Genomic DNA, 25,177 nt, shown 5'->3' with positions numbered 1-25,177 from the left:
GTTTCTCAGGAAATTCGGGATCAACCTACCCCTCGACCCAGCAATACCACTCTTGGGAATTTACCCAAGAGATGCTCTATCACATGTCAAAAGCATTTGTTCAACTATGTTCATAGCAGTATTATTTGTAATAGCCAGAACCTGGAAACAACCTAGATGCCCTTCAATGGAAGAATGGATGAAGAAAGTATGGAATATATACACATTAGAGTACTACGCTGCGGTAAAAAACAATGACTTCTCGAATTTTGCATGCAAATGGATGGAAATAGAAAACACTATCCTGAGTGAGGTATCCCAGACCCCAAAAGATGAACATGGGATGTACTCACTCATAATTGGTTTCTAGCCATAAATAGGGACCACGGAGTCTACAATAGGCTAAAGAAGCTAAGTAAGAAGGTGAACCCAAGGAAAAACATATAGTTATCCTCTTGGATAAGGGAAGTATACAAAATTGCCGGGGAGAAAAGTGGGATGTTGGGGGTGGGGTGGGATGGGGGTAAGGGGTGATGGGGAGAGAAAAGGTAGAAGGAAAGGAGGGGGGACTTGGGGAAACAGGAGGATCGGGATAAAGGAAGGTTGGATAGGGGAGCACGGAACCCCATTTCTTAGTTAAAGGACCCACTTTAGGATGGGCAGGAGACTTGACCCTAGAGGGGATCCCAGGTGCCCAAGCTGAGGCCCCCAGTTAGTTCCTTGGGCAGCTGAGGATAGGGAACCTGAAATGACCCTATCCTAGAGCAATACTGACGAATATCATGCATATCATCCTAGAACTTTCATCTGGCGACGGATGGAGATAGAGACAGAGACCCACACTGGAACACTGGATAGAGCTCCCAAGGTCCCAAGGAGGAGCAGAAGGAGGGAGAACATGAGCAAAGAAGTCGGGACCACGAGGGGTGCACCCACCCACTGAGACAGTGGAGCTGATCTACTGGGAGCTCACCAAGGCCAGCTGGACTGTTACCAAAAAAAAGCATGGGATAAAACTGGACTCTCTGAACATGACGAACAATGAGGGCTGATGAGACGCCAAGGACAATGGCACGCGGTTTTGATCCAACGCAATGTGCTGGCTTGGTGGGAGCCTAGCCAGTTTGGATGTTCACCTTCCTAGATATGGACGGAGGGGGGAGGACCTAGGACTTACCACAGGGCAGGGAACCCTGACTGCTCTTTGGACTGGAGAGGGAGGGGGAGAAAAGTGGGGGGAAGGGGAGAGGGGTGGGAGGAGGGGGAGAAGAATGGGAGGAGGGGGAGGGAAATGGGAGGCTGGGAGGAGGTGGAAATTTGTTTTTTTTTTCTTTCTTTTCTTTATTCTCCTTTTATCAATAAAAAAATACATAAAAAAAAAAAAAAGAGCTAGTTCCAGGACAGGAACCAAAATCTACAGAGAAACCCTGTCTCGAAAAATCAAAAAAAAAAAAAAAGATGACAGAAGATAAAAACAAGAACGATCAGGTAACTTCAGTCCATCCAGAAATTTTACAGAAGAGCCTACAGAGTTAAATAGTGAGAATGAAGACAGACAAAAAAAAGGGGGGGGGGAAATGGGGGAACAGACATGTGACAGAGCCAGAAGGTTTCAAAAAAAAAGATGAGGGTAAAAAATTGTAGCAGATCCAGCAGAAGAGAAACTCTTAACTCTGTGTGGGACCCTATCAACTCTGGCATAGATCAATAACCCCTTCCATCTCACCTTTACTACCACAAGAATGAAGCTTAACTATAAAATCTAAATCCCTGCTTCATGGGCTTTAAAAACAAAACATCAAAAGAAACTAATTCAACTTTGTAAATAAAACACGCCAATTTGTGTCTTTTGTAATTATTTATGTTCAGTGCTTTGAAATATAGTTGAAATCAAGAAAGAAAATAATGCATATTATCAGAGGACAATAATCACTTTTGAATCCAATATATTCACAATGTACATCATCATGCCATTTTCTACCATATTTCCCTATGTCTAAATAAAACAGAAAGGTAGCAAAATTATTTACTTTTCAAATTTTGAAATTTCCAACAGATTCATAGACAAAGCACACAAATGCCTTAGCTGAACTATTATGTGATTATTTGGGTCTGGACAGCAGCCGTCTCCTTTTACAAAATGGCACCATGAGACCAAAAGAGCTTAAGCGGGAAAAAAAACACGGCTTCTAGACCCACAAAAATGAGAACCAAATGCAGCCTCTTGGCAGCCACAGTGTTTTTCAGATAAGCTCTCTTTGCTGGTGGCAAGCAGAGGCAAGGCTCCTTTAAGAGAAGGCTTCTTGACTCACCATTAGTAGCAAAAACTGTGCAGCCTCTTTGAGAGACAACTTCCTAGTTACTGCTGGCAGAACCATTAGCTCTGGCTTTTTCAGGAGGCTGAGCAATTAAATGGAGTCTGTGAGCAGCATATTGCAAATTGTTTAATGACATACATAGGTGAGCTGCATCCCTAGAGCTGGGGCTCAAAAAGAAATATAGTAACTGTAATTCGTGCTTAATATCTGTTTTATAATTTTTGTAATATGTAATTTTGCTATGTTAAAGTTAAAACTTCCTTTTTAATTAGACAGAAAAGGGGAGATGATGTAGAATATCCTTTTGTACATATGTTGCTTTTATTGGTTGATAAATAAAGCTGTTTTGGCCAGTGGTTTAGCAGAGTAAAGCCAGCCAAGAAATCCAAGCAGAGATAAAGAGAGAGAGTAGGTGGAGTCAAGGAGATGCCATGTAGCTGCCAAAGGAGAAAGATGCTGGAATCATTACTGTATAGGCCAAAACCATGTGATGATACACAGATTAATAGAAATGGGTTAATTTAAGATGTAAGAGGTAGCTAGGAATATGCCTAAGCTATCAGACAAGACAAGCGTGTTATAATTAATAAAGTTTCTGTGTGATTATTTGGGTCTGGGTGGCCAGGAAACGAATGAGCCATCTTGGTTGACAGTTGAATGCCTCTTTCATACAGCTGTCATTGAAAAGGGGGACGGGGAAGCATGTTAAGTTTTAAACACAAAATTGAAGCTCTTCAATGGCTAGAACTTAAAGATGAGTAATCATAAATGAAAGAGACCTTCTCTGGGATACTTGAGACTCAGCCACACAAAATAAAAGACAATGTGAAAAGAGTGATAGATTTGGAATATCAAAAATGTAGTAAAAGTGAATGACACAGAAGTAAAGGAAGTAAATTTTAAGTTGCTTTACAAGTTTTTGTTTGATAGACACTAAAACATAATAATATGTATTAAGCTCTTGATTTTTTTAATTTTTTATTTGAGCATTTCATATATATATGAAATATATATCCCTAATATACATATAGGGATATATATATTATATATACAGGATATATATATCCCTAATAAAATAAGATCATATCCATCCCCAATTTATCCCCTCCTTCTGCGGACTACCCTCCTCACAAAACGTCAACTCTCCAGCTTCATGCCCTCTTCTTTCCTCTCTTTTTTAATAAACCCACTAATTTCTCTTAGTGCTGTCCATATGTACATGAGTGTAGGGGCATCCACTGGAACATGGATCAGTTCTCATGCCTCTTCCACTAACTACAACTCCTTCTGTCATAACACAAACATGTTCTGCACAGCATCAACCTGAACATTTTCCCATATGCCACACAACACAACTCTTCACTTTCTGCCCCAAACTACAAGGTCTAGAAGCTCAAGCCCCACAGGGGAAAGCTTCAAACTGGCAAGCGGTTCTTGTGGGCATACGGTTACTCACTGCCCTGGATTCTACTTCATAGTCTGAAACATTCCACAAGGCTTCAGGGAAGTCCAGGGAATGAAGCAACTGGTTGCTTATAGAAATAGTCATATTGCCATATTTCTCCCAGCTCCACCTTCCCAGCCTGCTTTCTGGGATCACATTTGTAAATGAACTTATACATTTTTTGCTTCTGCAAGAACATGGGCTCCACTTAGCCTTTAGAAAAACTCAGTCTAACATACATCCTGGCTACAGAAAGCAGGAGGAGTTAATCCCTTCATAACTAGCTACAGGTGTCATAGGATTATTAACGACAAAAAATATTCGGGATCACACTTTTGGTCCTCAATTCAAACAAAAGATGAAAATGAACATTACCCATGTGGTATGCACTAATAACATATGCTGCTGGCCTAGTGATGCTATCCTTAACAAGATAGACCCTCTTCTCAAGAATTTTACAAACTTACAAATGGGTGTGTCTTTTAAAAGAAACTGAAAGCAGATGTAACAGAGTTTGCCTCCTGCAGAGGACACAAAGGAGAAGGTGATGCTGCTCACACAGTCCCCAAGAACCACAGCTTCGCTTCAGCCTCTGTCCTCTGCAGGGAGCTCCGCCAGCTATGCCCACAGATCATCCTTCCTCGGAATTCTTCAACTGACTCATGCAGCACAGAAAGGTAAAGTGAGTCATCTGGTGACAGTTTCACAGAAACTGCCAGTCCCTAACCTCTGTAAAGCTACCATGTTTAGTCTACTCTACGCTTGGAGAACTTACCCAGCTTCCCCTAAATTGATATTTTTGCTTAATTTTGTTGACAGAAGTAAAACATTTGGCTTGAAATGAAAGACAAACATCTGACCTGGAAGGTGAATGGCTCACCTAAGGCCAAACCTAGCAAACCACAGTCTGAGAAACAGGCCTAAAGAGTGTGAGGACCCTTGTCCCACACAAAAGTGGAGAGAACACAGACAAGAGAAAGAGTTCACTAATATTTAAACCGAATATCCAGCAGATGAACTCAGCAGAATGATGATGGATGATAGCCTTAAAATACATAAGAAGGCTACTTTACTGTCCTTCAAATCAATATTAATCTAGGCATTAAAGGTTCTCAAATTAATTTTCAACATTTTTTAACCTCAGGAACATTAGCATAAAAGATAAGCAACAAAAAAACTTTATAACAAACACATATGCACATAGTATATTTGATTTTTTTTTTTTGATACAGGATCTCACTAGGTTGCTCTGGTTGGTCTGGAGCTCAGTATGTAGACCAGGCTAACCTCCAACTCACAGAGATCCACCTGCCTCTGCCTTTTGAGTGCTGGGTTTAAGATGTGCACCACCATACTTAGGTTTTGTTTTGAGGTATGATCTCATTCTATAGTCTAGAGGGGTCTAGTCCTCACTATCTCAGCCTGGCTCCAAAATTATAGCCATTGTCCTGCCTCAGTCGCCCATGTGGTAGGATTACAGGTATGAGATCACACTTGGTTCCCATTATCCTGTAAATAAGAGTCTATAAAAATATTTATCTTATTCTATTAGAACTGCTTGTTTACATGTTTACATCCTGAGATCACAGAAAATGCGTAGGTTCTTGAACATACCACTTGTTTAATATTTATATTTCATATGAATAAGCACGAATGAGGCAGACCTTCAGTGATAACATAAGATTATGTAATAATTCATCTTATAATAAATCTCTGCAGAACTACAATCTAATAGTATAAGATCAAATCACCTCAAACATGTAAAAAACTACATAAACATAACTACCCAGTTTCTCAAAGATTGTATAAAGTGATAATTAGAACATTGAAGATTTATGTTAGCCTTACCTCCCCAAGAAGTTCAATGCTGCGATCTAAAAGCTGAATGAGAGATGAGCATTCCCCGGTTATCTTTAAACTGACTTCACAGATACACAGCAGTTGAAGGGTGAGTTGGGTAAGCTGACTTTTCCAGAACACAGGATGGCGCACAAGACTTAGATACAGTTCCTCAATAAACAGCATCGTCTCTGTTGTCTGGGTCAGATCTTTCATCTGTTGAAGGAACTCATACTGATCAAAATTACAGACTAACTTCAAGCTATATAAGAAGTATTCAACAGAATAACTTTCTCTGAATCTATGAAAATTTGAAGGAGATACAGTTTTATGCACTGCGAGTGCTCCCCTCCATGGCTCTGCCTCCTCCTTTGGTCTTGAAGGAGGTGCGCGAGTGCTCCCCTCCACAGCTCTGCCTCCTCCTTTGGTCTTGAAGGAGGTGCGCGAGTGCTCCCCTCCACAGCTCTGCCTCCTCCCTTGGTCACCATCCACTGTACACCTCTTACTGCCTCTGCTGCTCTTATCTCACACAATTCCACCGTCGATTGCTCTGCCACTAAGGGAGGATTCAAACCCAAATTACGTCTATTTTTCTAGCTTCTTTGAAAAAAAAAAGATACCCTAGACAAATGATATGCAGTGCCTACATGCCAAAGAACATCACCTCAAAGCTGGTTTTCAGCTCTCCTACAGTTTAACACAGACATCCGGTCGTAGGGCCGCTATGTTATCAACTCTCACTAAGCTCTCCTTCTACAAGCCTTAGTTGAAGCATCATTGAGCACAGTGGAGAATGTAATAAACGACCATGTTTAAAAGGCAGTGTCATCTCGACAGGCTAACACACTAAACAGGGAGGACTTGGGGGCCCTTGAAAATCCCAGTTCAATTTACACCCTGCTGTTCTGTTCAAAGTTCTGGAGTTAGTATTAAGGGGGTGGTCCTACTCATAGCAACCATGGTATTTCCCAGGGATTATAAACAATGAACCATTGCTTCAGTCAGGATGCTTGTGTGTGCGAAGTTCATCAAGAGAAGAGCCTGCAGTTCCACCACTGCTTACCATCCATTAGAAAAAGAGGCATCAATACAAGTTATACACAAATGGAGCTCCTAGCAAATCAGAAAGATTCCAAAGGATGATGGGAAAAGAAAGAACACTCTCAAAGAATAATAATTTAAAAATAAAATATCAACAGTCCAATAGCTCTATTATTTTGTTGTCTTTTAATTAATGATGTATTTATTTATTGGATGTGCTGGTATACAAGCATGCAACATGATGCCCGTGTGGAAGTCACAGGACAACCTGCAGGATTTGGTTCTCTCCTTTGGCTACGTGGATCCCAGAAATCACACTCAGGTCAGCAAGCTTGATGGCAAATGCTTTTACCTGATGAACCATCTCACTGACCCTATTCTGTTCTTCTGAAAACATAAAGCAAAAAAGTTCAAAGGGTACTTACAAAGAGAAGGACTAAATACAAAAGCCTGGGTATTCATAAGGTGGTTTATTTCCTTGAGTATATTTATTGTGTATACTGGAAATTTTCCGTTAAAAAAATAATCGCAATAGATTAGCTCTAAAAGTTCTCTGATCTACCATTATCAAATTCTTAAGAATAAATTGAAAGTAATGCTCTGTCTCTATGTAAAAATAAATGACATAGCATGGATAATGGTATGATAAAAATAAAAACCAGTTGTGCAAACATAAAATGGAAAAGCAACCAGTTGAGGAGGACGCTAAGCAGATGTCTCAATGACCCCTCTCATCCTAAACCAGCAGGAATGGGGATAGGGCTATTTCTCAAAACATAGCAGTAACTTCAGTGTGCTTCCTTCCTGGTGTCCAGTACGGACTGGGAGACACCCATAACAGTGCATTCACCTCTAAAAAGAGCATTTCTTACAAGCACATCCCGTGCCCCTACTGGTATACTAGAGCAATGGATAGTGAAAATTCCAGAAGCAATTTCATGGGAAGAAGTGGGTTTTGTTGTCAGTTGTTTGTAATGATGACCAAACAGACCAGAGGGAGACAGGCAAGAAAGATAGGAAGAGAGAGAGAAAATCAACAAGACTAAACACAGGTTTAAAGCTTGTGTTTTATTATAGGAAGAAGAGAAGACTAGTGGGCAATTGTTTAATGAAGATCAATAGAAGTACTTGAAAACAGTGTACTTCTCCAGAGTATATTCATTAGCTGAGGTGGTTATTGTGTAAAGACTATAAAAATACTTCCACAAGTGGAGAACTACCTTAGAGAGCCTCTGTAACTCCTGTTCCTCATTCTTGCTCTTAATAAACCAAATTTGTTACATGACTTTTTTCTCACATGTCTCACTGACAATAAAAAGACAGGGCCTTCCAAAACCATTCCACAGTGAGCTTCTACAAGCACCTAAGCTTTCCACGAAGAAAGCAAACATTTAGCAAACCGCACAGAACATGGTAATAAAGACATGGTTGGAAAAGTGCCCCAGTTGAAGACCTTCTGCCTATATATGCTTTATTACCCACGCAAAACAAAAGCTTTGGAGAAGCCGCTGGAGAATTCATTTTAATTAACTTTTCTCTGCCTTGATTACAGAAAAGCACATTTATGACTCACAGAGGGAAGATTCGCTCTAGCCACTCCTTGCTAACAGACTTAAAACAGGTCATCTGTGACCCACAGTGATCACTCTGAAATACATCCTCAGATTCTTTCCATCGGCTGAGCAGCATGGCACTCAGATCCCCACTAATGGCCTGACCTTGATCATGGAATGGGACAGCCTGACAAATGAACCACGACACTAAAATCACAGCACACTGGCAACTGTGTGTTTCTAAATCTGCAGTCATAGATATAGCAACTAAAATCTCTCTCTCCCCTCAACTCCCTTACCACTTTACTGCTAACTCGTTACCTGGATCATCTGCCCGTAAGGAATTAGGTATTAGAAGTGACATCCTAACTCATTTCTTACACTGTGTGTTTCTGAAAAGCAAAAGACATCAATGGAACCTAAAGGGACAGGTGGACACTCAGCAGGCCAAGTTCTGCATTCAGAACAGACCTACATACAGACATGCTTTTTGCTTAATTTGCACAGAGGTGTTTCATTTTGTTCTATTGTTTTCCTCCTTCCTCTTAGCATCCAGCATGAAGAGAAGCTAAAAAAAAAAAATCCCCTTTCCTGATGAGTCTTAAAGGAATCTTCATTGCTACTAATGCCAAAAGGGAAAGGATTGATTTATACTTTGGTGAATTTAACACAGTTACTACGGTATGTATTATTAGATCTGAAATTTATTCCTTCGTAGTCTTAAGACAGTGGCAGCATTTCTAGACAGTCTTGTCCAACCACATAGGCTCAAGAACTACCTTGTGCGAATGACAGCTTCCTGGTGCTGATAATCCCATTAGGAAGGAAAAGGAATGGTGAAGAGCCTTACCTGCAAGCACGGGACCATGTCACAGCACATCTGAACCATGTGCTGCTCTAGGACCGGAGGTTGAGCTTCACCACAGAGACCTCTGGGTTGAAGTACGACTTTGAGCAGGGACAGCCGGAGCTTGGCATATTCTTGTGACTGGGATGGATCACAGTAGAGATACCACAGAAATGGTGCCATTATTTGGATACATGAAACTTCTGACCTGCAAGTCATGCAATGTGTCAGTCAGGTACTGAGTTAAATATGCTAATGTTATCAGAAGAAACAGCTCTTCCCTCAAGGGAATAAAAGACAAGGTTTACTTTGGAGCAAAATCCGAGTGATCATGACCCAGAAACGTACATTTAGGTCTCCCAAGTAAAAGTCTCCAAGGTCCAATAGGGAAATATTTTCATAGAGTTTGTATAATAATGAAAACAAGAAAGTTAAAAATCAAGTCATTTTTTTAAATACTCTGGTGCAAACATCAGAGAGGCTATTAAGCAAGATGGAGAAATCTCTCCTTTAGGCCTCAGATGCTCTGGTGATGTGCATAGCTTTGGGGATAGTGGAAGCCAGAGGACTGCTATGTTAATAAATTCCAAAAGGTTTTCGTCTGTCACAAGATGTTAGGACCAAAACAGACGTGGACAAAGAATGGCTATTCATGGGGCTAAAACTAGTCCAAAATTGTAACCAGACTGTGGCCTCTGTAATTAGACTCCCCACATCACTAAGGCTGTAAACAGGCAATCAGTCTTTCCAGACATAGTTTCTTTCCAGGAATTCTCCTTCACACTATCAAGCACTAAGTGGCACATATCAGCTTGTGGTACACCATAAATACCCTAGCATCAAGTAGCTTTGAAAATACCGTGACCTAATGGGATCTTGAAGGGAATGACTCAAGAGAAGGAGGCACGAAGCCAGATTCCCAGGACTAAAGGACACTTCTCCTACTTTACAATGGTGGCACCCCTCCAAAACCAGTCTATGGTGAATATCAGAACCATCTAAGAACATTTATTAGAATTACAGATATCAGGATCTATTCCCCAGGGGTATCTCACTGGCATGCTTTTGTAAGAAAACTTTGTAGATAAGATATATATATATAAATCCATACAACCATCCGATTATTGTGACAGTTCAAATTTATAGTACTCCATGCTTTTCTTTTCCATAATTTTAATTACTGTCAGTCAAGCACAACCAGAAAATATTTAACGGAAAGTTCCATAAGTAAACAACTGCAAAGTTTAAGTTGTGCATGTGCTGAGTGGCATGAGAAAGTTCCAAACCGTCCACTCTGCTCCTCCAGGATGTGGACCAAACACACCATGCATGATCCTCTAGGCCAGCAGTTCCCTCTGGGGTTGAACAACATTTCACAGGGGTCACATATCAGCTATCATGTATATGATATATTTACATTATAATTCATAATAGTAGCAAAATTACTGTTATGAAGTAGCAATAAAATAATTTGATGGTGGGGGGTCACACATGAGGAACCATATTAAAGGGTCACAGCATTAAGAAGGTTGAAAACCTTCTTAAGAAGGTTCTAGGCCATCATGAGTCTCTTGGAAGTCATCCTGGTACCAGATCAACTGACATGGCAGTTTCATAACACTGTCTGTGCCCAAGCAACCCTACTTTACTCACCAACAAAGGAGAACAGTGGTTATGGCAGTTTGGAAGTGCCAGAGAGACACCATAAAGAGCTTTCTTTTATGAACAAGTGATAGTCCTCAACTTAATGAAGAAAAAATAAATTACATGCTAACGTTACTAAGATCTATGATAAATAATTGCTAACTGATGGAGGAAGGTCATTGGCTAATAAAGGAACTGCCTTGGCCCATTTTATTGGTTAGGACATAGGTAGGTGGGGTAAACAGAACAGAATGCCAGGAGGAAGAGGAAGTGAGCTCAGACTCCACAGCTCTCCTCTCGCGGGAGCAGACACCTCAGAGGGATGCCATGCTCCCAGCTCCCAGGCAGACGCACGCGATGAAGCTCTGACCCAGGATGGAAATGGGCTAGAATCTTCCCGGTAAGACCGGTGCTCACAGATTATTAGAGATGGGTTGATAGGGACGTGAGAATTAGCCTGTAAGGGCTAGAGCTAAAGGGCCAGGCAGTGTTTAAATGAATACAGTTTGTGTGTTGTTATTTCGGGCATAAGCTAGCTGAGCAGGCAGCTGGGGTGCTGGGGACGCAGCCTCGCCACCCATATTACTACAGCTAACCTTTCACATTTTTTAGTAAGCAGCATCTCTGTATTACACAAACTTCACTTTTATCCATCATTTTAGGCATCCACTGGAGGTCTTAATTTTAATATTACACCCACGGATGAGTGGAGCTACTTTATTGTTACCTTGCTAACCTATAGAATATATAAGTAATTCCACTTTACAGTTCGAACTTCTTTGATCCTTACCAGAGCCATAGACAGACAGACAGACAGATATAGGGTGTGTGTGTGTGTGTGTGTGTGTGTGTGTGTGTGTGTGTGTGTGTGTGTGATACATAGCTACAGAAACTGAGAGATGAATGAAGCAGTTACCCACAACCTCTTCATAGGAATTTCGAACTCAAAGGAGATTATGGATTGACATAACTTTAATATCTATTTACATTCATTATATTCCAATAACTCTTAAGCTCAAAAGACCATCATACCAGAATGACCTTCAAGGGTAAAATAAACACCTGACCATAACATTAACCAACTTAAAAGTTTGTCCTATGACAAAATGGTGAACTGAATTGCAACACCTACATGGTTCAGCCTCTGCTGATCTTGCCAGCCTCACTCTCCACTGTATCGTTACACTTATTTCAGGGGCCCCACTTATTTCAGGGGGCCACACTGGGCCTCCATCTTGCTGGTCTTTCTACTTCCATCATCCTCCAGTTCTCCACTTTGCAATGACTTCCTGGGGTCCTTTTCCTTCCCTGACAGGTGGTCTGTGGTCAGATCACCACTATACGCTTTCGTGGCAAAACGTGTAGCATTTATATCCCTTGCCAGACTATAATTCAAATGAGGACACAAACCATAGGTTTCTGTTTGCTGCTGTATCACCAAGACCGTATGCACCAGGACTTCACAGAAATGGGCAATTAATTAATGTGGTTATATAAAGTTACAGATATTCAAAATTAGCATAAATCAATCAAATACAACTTTATTCTTTTTCACTTTATTCAGTGTTTTCATTTATTATTTGTAAGAAGTAATTAACTGTGATACAAAGCTGAACTAAGCACTCTTGTTTTAACATAACTGAAACTGTATTGTTGTGCTTCCTTCATGATAAAATGCTATCTTAAAACTCACCCTAGCTGAATCACTTCTGATTTCCTGCTCTGCATTTCCAGAGTTCCGTGAGGACTCATTACATCCAGTATGAGGAGATACTGACATCTCAGTTTATCTGACTTAAGGATCTAGTTTGAGCACTAATTCCTAACATGGAAAGAGCTAGAATGTCTTTACATTTTGACTCCTTCACACGACTGTGAACCACTGCGCCTATTCTTATTACCTTCTAAACAACAAATTGAAGTTACTGCTCCTAATATTCTATCTGACGGTCTACTGAAAAAGTGCAACCAGAATTATCAATTTCATACTGCAAGGGACAAACATACAGTGCAAATTTAGAACCGAAATTACCTTTTGTAGGGACAAGCATGGTAGCACATAGATTTAATCCCAGCACTCAGGAAGCAGAGACAAGCAGATTTCTGAGTTCAATGCCAACCTGATCTACACAGTGAAGTTCAGGCTAGCCAAGTTACATAGTACACTATCTCAATGGGAGGGGGGGTGTTAAAACAAATATAAAACAATTTAAAACTTCTATATGGCTCAAAGAAATTTCACTAAGTAAATTCACTTTAAAATTTATCTGGGTTTTTACTTCTGACAGAGTTGAAGAAAGATTCATCTAGAAACTATTAATAAATCTATGAAAAAAAACATTTAAGGTGAAGGTGACAATTTGAGCCACCTTCTTGTAGCTGATTACAAGGTACTGCAGTCTGAAGGTTTCTATGGTAAGAAAATCTTCAACCCATTCATGGATTTTGTTCACAAAAATTTGAGATATATAGGGCACCTACAGATGTTCTGGGCATTATGAAAAAGGGCAATAGAACTGGATCACTATCCTCCAAAAGATTTTAAAGCTCACAGCAGAGAATAAGACTGGAAGTAAGTTTAATGACGTTACTGATCACACTGCAAGTTGTGGCGGGAACACAAAAGAGAGACAGCTCATCATTTGCAATAACCAAAGATGAAGAACAAGATGCAAAGGAGTACTGACAATAGAGAGCTTAGTCAGGGAACTGGATAAAATCCAACAGAGGCAGATTTAATAACAGCCATTCTCCACTGGACAGATCGTGTTCCCTTACTGCCAAAGGAAAAAAGCACACATGGCCACCTCTAGAACATTTGCTCTTCAGAGTCACAGCAGCTAAAACAAGAACAACACATAGCGCCGGCTCTAAACTTAGCACACGCCATTCTGTGTCCTTCGTTCATTTCATTTCATGTTACCTTTCAGGGCATTGCTGGAAGAAGGCAGTCAGCTGCTGCAGGAGCAGTGGCCAGCAATCAGGCCTGTGTTCAAGCACGGTGATCAAAGGCTGCGGGTGAGTTCTGAGAAAACACAGGAAATCACGTTATTAACTGTCTTTTCAGGAGCAGAAATTCTATTCAAATACAGCAGAGAAAAAAGAAAACAAACAATGCCAGCTACAGACATTTTCCAGGACCTCTAATCCACAGAGCTATCGCTCCCTGAACTAAGGAAGTGGTTCATGATCACTGACTTGTCCCCGTTTGATCTAATTCTTCTGCTGAAAAGAAGATGGATCCAGAATCTCAGAGGTCTAAATTTAAGAATGGATCCTACAACACAACTGTCTGTAACTTCAGTTCCAGGGAACCTGGCACCCAAACATGGACAAACATGTAAGTAAAACACCAATGCACATGAAATAAAAAAATTTTAAAAAGGAAAAAGAAATCAGTTCCTTACTCTTTAGCCCTCCAAGAGCTAGCACATCTCCTTACACTCTGACCCTTATTCTCCTTCCCATCTCTCTCCCACCCGCACAAGAGAACTACTGCAGATCAAGGTCTCCTTCAAAATGTATTCAAATTAAATCAGGTCAACAAAAATAAAAGGCAGTCATTTTAAAATAGGAGAATTGACACACATGCAAACAGCTATGATTCTGACACAGTTACATTCCAGCCAGACTGCAAGGAACCATTCACCCTGCTGCAGGACATGGAGGGCATGCTTCACCCGCTATTGGATTTGGCCCCTTCCACTTAGCATCGCAGACTTAATCTTTAAAAACTAGATTAAGTAGAATATACTAGAATAAAGGTCCAAATTAATTACTAATTTAGACCTCTAGATAATTAACTTGTCCAGACAACTGATTATGTCCACTCTAAATGACAATATTGTAAAGAATAATGTACAATATTGATTATGAGAGGCTGATAATCTTGAAAGAAGTGACACAAATAATGAAAACATTGGCTCTTGTTGTTGATTAATATTTGATTACCAATATTAAACTATTTCAAATGAACACAAATAACCCAAAATCAATTATAATTGCCAAATTTTGTTTTTATACTTTAAGCCTAATGAAGCAAAGATCTAAATTCTCCCTCGTGAATCATCAAATTGATATGTGAATACACATAAAAATAATACAGAAAGCCTTGCACCCAAGTAATAGAATGTATATATTTCTTAATTCAACAAAGTGCACAGCTATTGTGATTAGAGTGGCTTATTCTTAGCACTGCTGGCACGTTGGACAGTCTTCACTGGGATGCTGTCCTGTGCCCCTCAGCCTGCTCAGCAGCAACCTAGCCTCCCCCCGCCCACCAAATGCTCTTGTACTAACAATCAAAAGTGCCTTCAGACTGTGTGATGTCCCTGTTGGGGTAAAACTGTCTCTGGTTCAGAACCACTGGTGGAAGCCCACTGCTTGAACTGGAATGAGAAGCACAAAGCTGAACAGAAAGTGGCACCAGGCTCCGTCTTACCCAGAACTAAAAGTAATCAATCATGACCAAAGCCAAAGTTTACATTTCTTATGGAAATGTACTTAACAAAACTCAGCATTAGATGCACAAGAGAAATTAAAAGGTTTAAAATGTAAAAAAAAAAAAGTAAAATTATTCCTTTAAAAAAAATAAGCCTCACTCTAAAATAAACATCATTATAGAATATAGATGCTAATTTGAGTATGACAGAAAATGAAGTTATTATCCTATCAAAAATATTATAATTAGAGGATGTAAAATGTCATAAGGCTGAGTACAGTTCCTTCTTGATGTATTCAAGATTTGATTATTAAATTTACAGATTATTCAAGACTTTTCTTTCTTCCTTTCACTTGCATTTGTTAGCCATTTAGCGTCTTTAAAATGTATCCAAATAAGAATGTTCAAGTCATTTGAAAAGACACACAATTTAAACTCTGAAATTTTAGGTTGGAAGTACTATTGAGAGAGGGGGAATGAGAGAGAGAGGAGTGTGCCTCAAGATTCAATCATTTATCTACACCTCCCTACTAGTTATTGGTCAATGAGGCCCCAATGGCCCCCAAAAGAAAAGGACACAGCTATTGATATAGCTCACCAGAATAAGATGGTAAAACCCTATTGCTGAAGACATAACACACGCTCCTTGCAGGACCTAGTGGGATCAAGCTGAAATTGATGGGAAAACTACCTCCCTGATAGCTAGTTCTAATAGTGCCAGCAGGGGTATGCAAACTGCTGGATTAGAAGAAATGACAATGCTATGATCCAACAGAGAACTTTTCATGCTACAATATAGACCCGTGATGGGGGAGAGTCTTCTGGCTTGTGTTAATTTCATTGGTTAGATAAAGAGACTGCCTTGGCCCTTTAATAGGACATAAAATTAGGTAGGCGGAGTAAACAGAACAGAATGCTGGGAGAAAGAAGCTGAGTCAAGGAGTCGCCATGGTTCTCCCACTCCAGACAGACGCAGGTTAAGATCTTCCCTAGTAAGCCACCTCGTGGGCTACACAGATTATTAGAAATGGGTTAAGAGGCTGGAACTAATGGGCCAAGCAGTGTTTAAAAGAATATAGTTTCCGTGTAATTATTTGGGGTGTAAAGCTAGCCAGGTGGCGGGACGCAGCCCGCTCATATTACAACAGACCTGCCAGGCAAAATATGCCTAAAAGGTTTTGGGGGATAACCAATTGCTACTGGGTTATATTTGAGGCTTATTCCACAGGAGAGAATTTATGCCTAGCACTATAAATCTGATCAAAGGCCCATGGTTCAGAGATCAAAGATCGTAAGCAAGAACCTATTACTATTATCTTTCTAAGCCCAACAAGTTGCCGAACTACCTTCTAAATATTCATGTTTGTACATACAGTTTAGTGCTGTCCTCAACTTTGGCCAAGGGAGTTTCTCTCTGTGGTGGTCAGCAGTTAATAGAGACTCAACTGGTCAAGGTAACTACCATTTAAAGAAGTAACTACCGGGTGCTCAGCTCTAAATTAGACATCTAGATCAACCTGACCCATGAAGGGGGAACAGAAGGAATTTCAGAGCTGGAAGATAAAGAGGAATGTTGTGAAATGTCTTCTGCCAGAACATGGTCCCTGCTTCATGAATCCACTACATCTATGGTTGTCTGCACAAGATGAAGCCACAAGATCACCACTAACTGGACTCAGTGAGTTCTGAGGTTTAGGAAGGAAGGGAGGGAGGGAAGAAAGGGAGGGAAAAGGAAGTGGGAATATTGATGGCTTAGGGTGGCAGAAAGGAGTAGGAAGGATTACAGATGGGTATGATCAAAACACACTGTTTGGATGTAGGAAATAAAAAAAATAAAAGGTTTTCAAAGAGAGAGAGAGAGCACATGCACTGAGCACAGGTATCTGTCTACCTTCTGACTATGGCAGCCTCACGTTGTTTCCTGCTATCATGAGATCTCTATCATCATGAGCTGGAACTGGAACTCTGAACCAAAATAAACCCTCTTTCCTTAAAATAAATGATTCATTAATTCGATCATCTTGTCATTAGATCATCATCACTGTCATCACTGTCGTGGTTTTTCTATAAGTCATAATCACACAGCAGCACCTTTGGACTCTTTTTCTATTACCTAGCCATATCCCTAACTCAAATAAAACTAAAACTGGAGAGGATGTAGCCATGGGAACAGAGAGCACAGAATTATCAATTATATATATATATTGAGACAGAGTCTCATGTAGCCAAGACTGGATTCCAACTCATTACATAGCCTGCCTCTTCCTCCCTAGTGCTGGGATCACAGATATCCACCACCATGCCCAGTTTATGCAGATCAAACCCAGGGCCTATACTTACTAAGCAAGAACTCTAACAATTGAGCTACATGTCCACCTCCAAATTTACATTCTCCAGCAAAGCATGGAATCCCAGGCAAGAGAATTAACCTCTCTTGACCAAAGTTTCCTCATCTGTAAAATGAGCTCAGGCTAGACAGCAAACAGAGCTGGGGCTGCATAACCCATATGAACACTGAATCCTAAGCAGAGGATGCACAGGAGTATATGTGCTATGGAACAATTTTGTACACTGTAAATATGTGTTACTCTCATTGTTAATAAAGAGCTGACTGGCCTATAGCTGAAGCTGGACAGGAGAGCCAGACTAGGAGGACGCTGGGGAAAAGAAGGGCAGAATCTGAGAATTCATAGATGAGGTAAAAGGAGTTCAGAGCAACAAACACATAGATTAATAAAAATGGGTTCATTTAAATTGTAAGAGATGGCTGGAGACACGCTTAAGCTATCAGCCGAGCATTTATAATTAATAATACGTCTCTGTGTTGTTATTTGGGGAACGGCTGGCAGGATAGAAAAGTCTGCATACATAAATGCAATAAACCCCTGCAAAGGCAGCAAGCCACAAAAATGGTGCTCCAACAAGTAATTCTATGGAAAGCCTGAATGGCTCTAAGGCCAATGTCTGCTAAACATACGGCCTCATCTATTTTAACTCAGAAAAAATAACATCATGCATTGTCTGCTTCCAAGGAAAGTAAAGCGCTGTGTCCAAAAGGAGAAATGATTAAATCAGAATTTCCTAGCTCCTGAGATAGCCTATAGATCTGCTTTCTCCTTAAAGGAGGATAACATCATTTCTAAAGATTAAAATCAATACAAATAAGACAGCCAGGTCACCCTCCATTGGCTTCCGGTGTCTGTAAATCTCTTACTGTGCCTTGGTTTTACTTTGGCATGCCACATGAGCCAATTTGTTGAACATTCTTTGGCACTTTCCTTAATTTGTGACATGCAAGCGTTTTAACTGATATTCTAAGTAAAGCATGTAACATAATACCTAACAAACAAAAGAGTCCCATCAACACTAGCCAGGGAAAATTTATGAGTGAGAACAGAGTCAGCCTAAAAGTTACGTCTCTCTCTTAATCTTTTTTGTTCTCCACTGTGTACAAAATGCACTTCTACAATAAGTGTAGTTACATATACACATACCAAACATGCCTCCCACGTTATCTTTTAAAAACTCAGATTGCTTTATTCATATAGTCACAAATGAAAGAATAAAGTAGATTATGAAAAGTCAGTTTTGTTCCAGAGTCAATACCAGTCAGAAGCAGAATATAGAGACCACAAAGAAGCATGCAGGCGTGGATGTAAATATTCCATTGCTCCCCACCTTTGACTAGTATTACTGACAGTGGAGAGGAGTGCATGCATCTGAAATTACGGAGCAGCAGGAAAGAAGGATGATGTATGCAAGGTTCCACCAGACTATCACAGATGCATGATAAAATAAGGTATGCAACCCGTAGTCACCTTTTCAAGAATAAATGCATCAATCTTAATAGAAATGAGAGAATAAAAAAAATTAGCTGTGTGGCAGCTAAATCAGGAAGCAAAAGTTATCTATAACCTTTAGGTGACCTCAACCTTTTGCCTCATCTCCGAGAATCAGAAACCTATGATTTGATTTACATCGTCGATTCAGTGACTGGCACAGAGCGCCTTTTCTGTGTGAGAAACAATGCCTGCAAGTCGCCATGCATTTCCATGTCTGCAGCTTGACCCTGGTGCGTTCAGAGCACTGCACAGCACTTGCTCCATCAAATATGCATTTTAAAAGCATTTCTCTACCTGCTTGGAATTTTGATGGGAGAGTGCTGGCGAGAAGCGAGACACGTTTTTAAATCCCTGCGGATAAGTTTAAAGACGCATGATGGGAAAATGTTACGAGAATTACAACATAGATATCACTATACAAATAAATCAAAAAGATAAATTAAGAGTAATAATAAACCACTGTATAACATAATTTGAAAACAAATGTATGTGTGTGCTTCCCACAAGAACTCCACAGAAAACCACTGGAGCAAAAGTGCTCTAATGTAGAAATTTTTGACTGATTATATCTTTTCTTAGGTCTGTCAGGCAGGTAGGGCGTATATAAGATTTTTATTAAGTAATGTTCTTGCTATGGTGCTGCCCTCACACTCTTCCTTACTTGGGATGGCTGTTATGAGAACCAGACTTTTAATGCAAAGTTATCTTCTAAGAAGAAGGTGAAGACACTGGTACTTAAGGATCTAAGACTTTTCTTATATTCAGTTACATGCCACTATGATTTACAATACATAAGCTAAAAAGGAAAAATGGAATTATTTTCGTGGCTTTAGACATGTTCTTGAAAATATGATGACAGTTTTTATATCAGTATCTAGATTTAAAATTTTTTGCACATTTTCTAGGGGCCACTGCTAGCTGAAGATGTATATACATATAAGCTTATTCTTCAGGTATGAATGCCAATCACAACTCAAACCCCACATGATTAGAATCATCAATGAAAATCGGAAACAAAGACAGTCATAGCTGGAAGAGAGAAAAGAATGAAGTAAGAAGTAAAACATTCATGTAGACAGAAAAAATCAGACTGCAGAGAAGGCCAATAACGCTGCCAGGCATTGCTGTCCACGATCACCTAGTACGGCCCTGGCTAGCTCTTGTCTTTTACTTAGCCCCGCTGAGCACATCCAGGGGCAGAAGTGACCTTGACACTCCCCCTCATCTTCCTCCTTCTGGTCCTTACTTAAAGATTTCAATAAGCCTTTTTAACTGAAAAGAAGAAAATTTAAACTATGTTCACACATTCCTAGGTCAGAGTACAAAATTGGAAACGTCTCTTAAAGAAGATCCTGATAATAATTCTCCAATGGTGAGTGAACCATAGACCTAGAGTACCTGCTACATTTAGCTTGGCTAACCTGTTTTCAGAAGAAAACACCATTTTCCCCAAAAACAGATTACACATGGTATGTTCTCACCCACAATAATGGCTACCTGATACCTGCACCAGGAATAAAAACTAAGGTTTATTTCGAATGACTTTTTTAAGTAATTACCTTCAGGATAAATGTAAAAGTCAAACACTAAAAGCTCTCTTCCTAGTAAACCTAACAAGAAATTCTGAGATAATAAAAGGTTGTATACACATGTATTTGGGGATGAAGCACTGGTACACGCTACAACACAGATGAAACCTTGAAAATATTATACCAAGAAGTCAAATATACAAGACCTCATGTTGTATTGTTTCATCACATGAAATTCGGTACATAGAATGTGCAAGCCAAATAATGCTTTCTGGGGGTGGGAGAGAGAACTGATCTTGTATATGGGATTCCTTTGGAGATGATAAAATAATCTGAAATAAAATTTCCTGACTTTAATAAAGACCACTGACTCATACAACTGAAAAGAATTTTATGGCATATAAATTACATCTCAGTAAAACAAGAAGCACTAAACAATCTTCTAAATGTCAGTCAGCTGTGATGGCATATGCCTGGAACCCCAGTACTCTGCAGCATGAGGAAGAGAACACAAACCCCAAACCAGCCTGGGCCACATAGCCAGAACCAGTCTCCAATAACAACAATGAAATTTAAGTTAAAAACTCTAAACTTAGGGGCTAGAAAGATGACTCAGTTTGTACAGCACATGCCTTAGGACCTGAGTTCAGATCCCAGAACCAATGCGAAGCTGTACACAGGAGCATGAATCTGTAATCCCCAGGGATTACAGATTTTAGAGACACAGTAGATACAGAAGCACCAGATGCTCATAAGCGTCCACAAGCTAGTTTGGTGCAAGCATCAGTAAACCACCAGAGAACCAGCTTCAGGAGGGCATTGGTAGCACACGCCTTTAATCCCAGCACTTGGGAGGCGCCAAAGCTACACAGAGAAACCCTGTATCAAAAAAAAAAAAAAAGAAAGAAAATGAAAAAGAAAAACAAAAGAGAGAGAACCTGCCTCCACATGCCTGCACTCACACAGAGAGAGAACTAGATGATGCACACCTTTAGATCCAGCACTTGGTAGGTAAAGAGAGGCAGATGAACCTCTAAATTCAAGGCCAACTTGTTCTACATAACGAGTTCCACATCTGCCAAGTTAAATGGTAATATTGTCTTAAACAAAATTACAATAGACACCAACAACCATATACTATTTTAAAGTGTTAGCATTTTTATTTTAGAAACAGCTGTGTATTGTGTAAAGTACATTAGTATAATAAATGCATTAAGGGGCATTTCCCTGAAAAACTAATTCCAAGTTAAAAATCTCATCTGTTCCTCATAACTTGTCATCTTCTCTTCTAAAACCATCCCGGGTGTCCCTTTGCCACTAGCAATGTGATTTACTGGGGAGTGAGGTGAGGGTCACTATTTTGAAGCCATCACAATGAACCCTGGGGTTAGGAATATGAAGCAGGGTTCTGCGTAGCCTCAGTGTCTCCAGCACAGATTTCTCCTTAGTTATGACAGACAGGAAGTGACCAGAGAGTGGCAAGGTGATCAAAATTAAACCCAATGAACAGCAGGATGACTATCACTGGTGCCAGGTGTGTGCTCCTCGGAGACACACGGCATTGTTTATGAAATTCAAAAATGCCAATCCCAGCCGGGCGGTGGTGGCGCACGCCTTTAATCCCAGCACTCGGGAGGCAGAGGCAGGCGGATCTCTGTGAGTTCGAGGCCAGCCTGGTCTACAAGAGCTAGTTCCAGGACAGGCACCAAAAACTACAGAGAAACCCTGTCTCGAAAAACATCAAAAAAAAAAAATGCCAATCCCATAAAAGACACAGAAAGGGTGAGAAAGAGTTCCATCTTTCAAAAGAATTTTTTAAGTGACAACTAAACATAACATGAAATCCTAAACGATACCCATATATTTTTAAAAAATGGACAAATGAATTCCTACTACTCTTCAAATGAAACTCAAAAGTCTTCGTTTGTTATGACCTTACTCGTGCCCACCTCTCCATCCCCTGAGCACTAAGCAGCCGCTATTCAGCCTTCCTTGGGCCCCTCCAGCACATGGAGTTCTCACATGGCACAGTGTCTGCATTGGAGAAATTGTTTGAACTATTCAAGTCACTGGTGCATGTCTTCCTTCAAAATACACAGTAAGAAGAGATGCCAAAAGTTACATGCTTAGAAAAAAAGATACCAAAATTTTGACACCCACCACCACAAAGCAGTTTCTGTAAGTGCATATTAATATTTTTGTACCTGTCTGACTTTTCTATAGTCGATTACCCTAAGGGATAAGTCTGACTTCAATCAGAGAATCAATATGAGTTACAAAGTAGCTCAGCCTTTAGGATGCTTAAATCCTTAACTATCAACCCCATGAAGACTACAAATGGAGGACTAAACACACATGCAGGGTGCAGAGTTTCAATCCGCTCAGGTCCAACCATCCTCGGCTACTGACCTCATCGCCTACTTCAGAATAGCCATCTGCCAAGTCATTAAATATTCCCTCACTCCAGAAAGCACAGCTTCCCACGAACGGGGCTCTGAACATTTGATATTTGTGCATGTCAGCCACTGTCTGGCACATCAGAATAAAGCACAAATTCTGGAACAAGCAGTCACTGCTCATGAATTCACAGCTATTTCCTCACTTTTGCTGAGAGCAGAGAGACCGTAAAAAGATTGCCATAATATGAATATGCAGAGAAAATTTTAAAAGCAAAGCACACGATGAAACTTTATGGAAATAGCACATTACAAAGCAAATGAGAAAACTAGCCTCTAATAATTGGCAAATAATAAAAATTAGATATTCACGCTTGCAGCCAACAATTTAGACCCAACAAAGGGAAAAGAAAGTCTAAACTAAAAGATGTCTTAATAGCAAGAAAATGAAAAATATGTTAATTAGTTTAAAATTTGTTTATAAGCAGAAAAGCATTTCTAACGTTACGGAAAACATTTTTAAGTCCCTAAAGCAGGTCATAAACTTCGCTGCCCACAGACTGTATCCTGTGAGCAGACGTGTTGTGTCTGCCAACCTCATACTAAAAAACTGGGATTGGCTGCCAGCATTTAATCAGAAAAATTCACACAGAATCCTTCCACTTATTAAAAGATTTGAAGGTCTGACAATGCATCCCTGTCACTTCCTTGGAACCATAGGCTAGCAATTCCCCACAAGACCTTCTCACGGGGCTTACATGGGAAACTGAAAAGCCCAGGGCCTCTGGCTGGCCCACAGGCATTCGAAGCTGTGCTCAGTCACAGGTATATTGAGAAGTTCCTTAGAGGGCTCTATTGCACAGCTGCAGATGAGACACACACTTGGCATTTCGTACTTGTTTAGGGCTCCTGAGCTAATTAATTGCAAGAACAAAATGTATTTCCTCTTTCTCCCAGTTACCCCCATCCTCAAAGGTAACGTTTGCAGTCCTGTTAAAATGTAGCCGTCTAATCTTTTTATTTATTTATTTATTTATTAAAGATTTCTGCCTCCTCCCCGCCACCGCCTCCCATTTCCCTCCCCCTCCCCCAATCAAGTCCCCCTCCCTCTTCAGCCCAAAGAGCAATCAGGGTTCCCTGCCCTGTGGGAAGTCCAAGGACCACCCACCTCCATCAAGGTCTAGTAAGGTGAGCATCCAAACTGCCTAGGCTCCCACAAAGCCAGTACGTGCAGTAGGATCAAAAACCCATTGCCATTGTTCTTGAGTTCTCAGTAGTCCTCATTGTCCGCTATGTTCAGCAAGTCTAGTTTTATCCCAGGCTTTTTCAGACCCAGGCCAGCTGGCCTTGGTGGGTTCCTGATAGAACATCCCCATTGTCTCAGTCTTGAGTAAGCCATGAAACTCAACAAGGACACTTTAGGCGGAGCAAGATCAACTTTACTCACAACACCAACAATTCAGCTCCTTCTCTAAACCAGTTCTCAGCCTTTCTAATGCTGACACCCTTTAATAAAGTTCCTCATGTTGTGGTGACCCCCAACCCTAAAATTATTTCGAGGATACTGCACAACTATAACTTTGCTACTGTTATGAATTATAATGGAAATATCTGAAATGCAGGATCTCTGACATGCAACTCCACAGGGTTGTGACCCACAGGTTGAGAAGGGCTGCTCGAGGCACAGTCAGTAATCAACTGTACTCAAATTCCAAGGCAGTGAGTGTGTGCTTCAGGCCCAGGTTGCAAAACCACATATGGAAAACTCTGAGGATAAACTCCTTAAGCATAGGAAGCCCTGACAATCTGTGTGGGTTTCTAAGAGGGTATTTAAGACTCTCTTCCTCTCCTGCTCCCACAACCACCCACCCACCATCTGACCGTGAAGACACTAGCATGCATTAGAGACATGGTATTAAGTCACTGAATGGATCTAGGACCCGTTACGTTTTCTCTCTCGCTCGCTCTCTCTCTCTCTCTCTCTCTCTCTCTCTCTCTCTCTCTCTCTCTCTCTCTGCATCTGCTTACTCTTTGGCTTGGTTTTTCTTTAGGATCATCCTATAGCTCTGCTCCCAGCCTCTCCACTGTACATGACTAATATGGTAAGACAAACTTGGTTCCTTGAAGCTGAGGAGCATACATGTCATACTAAAGAAAGGAGGTGGGGCTAAGCCACTCAAGATACCCTCTATCCTAAACTTTCTGGGCCTTGGTAGCCCGTATGTGGTGCCATCAAGTTCTTGGGGGCTGAAGGAAGACTTTCTAAGTGTGAGATACAAAATGACCTACATCCGTATCAGGAAG

At 40.5% G+C, this 25,177-nt stretch overlaps 1 protein-coding gene across 1 annotated transcript in view; it reads right to left on the bottom strand.

The window, feature by feature from the left end:
• The window catches only part of Focad (focadhesin), a 289,636-nt gene that overhangs the window by 205,157 nt on the left and 59,302 nt on the right, over positions 1–25,177 (bottom strand). Inside the window, exons 6-8 of the mRNA XM_075946771.1 lie at positions 13,589–13,690; positions 9,025–9,229; positions 5,590–5,796 (exon numbers count right to left, since the gene is read on the bottom strand). Of these exons, the coding sequence (XP_075802886.1) occupies positions 5,590–5,796; positions 9,025–9,229; positions 13,589–13,690 (514 nt within the window). The remainder of the gene's footprint in view (positions 1–5,589; positions 5,797–9,024; positions 9,230–13,588; positions 13,691–25,177) is intronic.

Source organism: Microtus pennsylvanicus, chromosome 13, assembly GCF_037038515.1.
Source record: "Microtus pennsylvanicus isolate mMicPen1 chromosome 13, mMicPen1.hap1, whole genome shotgun sequence".
Taxonomy (NCBI): domain Eukaryota; kingdom Metazoa; phylum Chordata; class Mammalia; order Rodentia; family Cricetidae; genus Microtus; species Microtus pennsylvanicus.
This window is presented reverse-complemented; position numbering and strand designations above follow the sequence as displayed.